The 2,558-nt window shown below is 36.3% G+C and overlaps 1 protein-coding gene across 1 annotated transcript in view; it reads right to left on the bottom strand.

Annotated features, from left to right (window-relative positions):
- LOC107674811 (protein phosphatase 1 regulatory subunit 12A-like) overlaps positions 1-2,558 on the bottom strand; it is a 33,651-nt gene that overhangs the window by 19,739 nt on the left and 11,354 nt on the right. The window contains exon 4 of the mRNA XM_016468915.1: positions 1,424-1,580. Within this exon, the coding sequence (XP_016324401.1) occupies positions 1,424-1,580 (157 nt within the window). The remainder of the gene's footprint in view (positions 1-1,423; positions 1,581-2,558) is intronic.

Here is a 2,558-nt window from a genome sequence, read left to right as displayed (position 1 = left end):
AGTACGAGTACGAGTACAGGAGGCCAGTATCGGGCCCGATAGTATCGGTATTATCGGTATCGGTGCATCCCTAGTAAAAACTAAAGTATACTACAGTATTTATTACAGTTCCATACTTCAGATACTTCAGTATGCTGTAGTGTTCATTAACAAAGTGTTGTAAATACTATAACATATACAGTATAATACACTTTACTATAGTATGGTTCAAAAACACTATAAAGTAGTATTTACTATAAATTACTATAGTATTTTTTCATGTAGGCACCATAAATGTCCACTCAGCCTGTCGTTGTTGTAAAATAAACCCCTTTAGGGTAATTATAGACCCCCGTACCACATTACTGACATCGTTGAAAGGACTGGATTTTGCCTGTGAAAATTTGCCAAACAACGGTAAATGTGACCATACCTCAGAGTTTAGGTTTAGGATGAACCAAATGATAGCATCATAATATTGAGCAATTACTTAAAGGGTTATTTCACCCAAAAATGAAAATTAGCCCATAAATTACTCACCCTCAAGTCATCCTAGGTGTATATGACTTTCTTCTTTCAGATGAATCCAGTCGGAGTTATATAAAAAAATTGTCTTTGATCTTTCAAGCTGTTTAATGCCAGTCAGTGGGTGTTGCATTGCTTCAGTCCAAAAGAAGTGAAATAAAAAGCGCCCATCCATAAATATGGTTTTAAATATGTTTTTATATATGGTTAAATATGTTTTAAATATGGTTATTTTTCATACAAAAACGCATTGATTCGCTACAGGAGGCCTGATTAGGGTTACTTGCATGTAATTATGCATCATTAATTGTTATTATAATTGTAAGTACATGTAACATGTGGAACAAGGACACCTTAAAATAAGGTTTTACACGAAAACAGATGCATGATGATTCTTGAAAATGTCTCAACGGACTCAGAACACTAAATACTCATTTAGTGTTTAGTGTGACGTGTCTCGCACTCACTTTAACACCTCAATGTATCCTTTACATTAAACAGCTTGAAAGATCAAAGACAATTTTTAATATAACTCCGACTAGATTCGTCTGAAAGAAGAAAGTCATATACACCTAGGATGACTTGAGGGTGAGTAATTTATGGGCTAATTTTCATTTTTGGGTGAACTAACCCTTTAAGGTGCCCTTGTAACAGTGTAATTATACATTTAAGTACTGAGTAATATTAATTAACTACATGTACTAACTATATGGTTAGGTTTAGGATTAGGGTTACTTGCATGTAATTATGCATCATTAATTGTTATTATAATTGTAAGTACATGTAACATGTGGAACAAGGACACCTTAAAATAAAGTTTTACACGAAAACAGATGCATGATGATTATTGAAAATGTCTCAACGGACTCAAAACACTAAATACTCATTTAGTGTTTAGTGTGACGTGTCTTGCACTCACTTTAACACCTCAATGTATCCTTTAGCAGCAGCGACATGCAGCGCCGTGGCCTGAGTGTTCGGATGAGGGACCAGAGAGCCACTTCCTGCCAACACGGCCATGGCATCCTGGAGCATCACTCTCTCCTCCTCTCTCCTGGCCTGGTCCACATCTATACCTGAAAGTTCATTAAAAAACAGCAATTATAATGCTTTCCTAGGCGGCACAGGCCTTCTTTTTTAGATTTAGTATATAACATATTATATTACAGGTAATTTAAGGGACCGTGAGTCTTTGTTGTTCCAGATCAGTTTGTTCGGGTTATAGTTCACTCAAAAATGAACATTTGCTGAAAAAGTACTCCCACTCAGGCCATCCAAGATATAGATGAGTTTGTTTCTTCATCAGATTTGGATAAATGTAGCATTACATCACTTGCTCAGCAATGGATCCTCTGCAGTGAATGGGTGCCGTCAGAATGAGAGTCCAAACAGCTGATAAAAACATCACAATAATCCACAAGTAATCCACACCACTCCAGTCCATCAGTTAATGTCTTGTGAAGTGAAAAGCTGTGTTTTCTTATAAATAAATCAATCATCTGTGCATATTTCTCTCCTGATTCAGACGAGATGGCTTTTTCACTGGAGGAAGCAATATTATGAATAGAGGACTTGCATTTTAGCAACAGTTTGAAGTTAAAACACCTTAAAATTATGGATTTGTTTCTTATAAACATAAATCTTTCCACTTCACTAGATGTTAATTGATGAACTGGAGTGGGGTGGATTACTTGTGGAATATTGTGATGTTTTTATCAGCTGTTTGGACTCTTATTCTGACGGCACCCATTCACTGTAGAGCATCCATTGCTGAGAAAGTGATGTAATGCTGCATTTCTCTGATGAAGAAACAAACTCATCAACATCTCGGATGGCCTGAGGATGAGTAATAATTAGCAAATTTTCACTTTTGGGTGAACTATCATTTTCAGGACATAAAAGACACACCCACATTCACAAAGCCGATCACATCTAACAAGCAGCAGGAGGAAGTTTATAAAATCCCTGTGCAGCTCCAGTGTTTCTAATTAAGTTCTTGATGTGGGAAATCCACAAGCTGTTACTGTTAAAACCAAACATCCTACAAACACACA

The sequence above is a fragment of the Sinocyclocheilus anshuiensis genome, unplaced genomic scaffold (assembly GCF_001515605.1).
Source record: "Sinocyclocheilus anshuiensis isolate Anshui unplaced genomic scaffold, SAMN03320099.WGS_v1.1 scaffold941, whole genome shotgun sequence".
NCBI classification, from domain to species: Eukaryota; Metazoa; Chordata; class Actinopteri; order Cypriniformes; family Cyprinidae; genus Sinocyclocheilus; species Sinocyclocheilus anshuiensis.
Note: the sequence above shows the minus strand (reverse complement) of the source record. Positions and strands in the feature narration are given on the sequence as shown.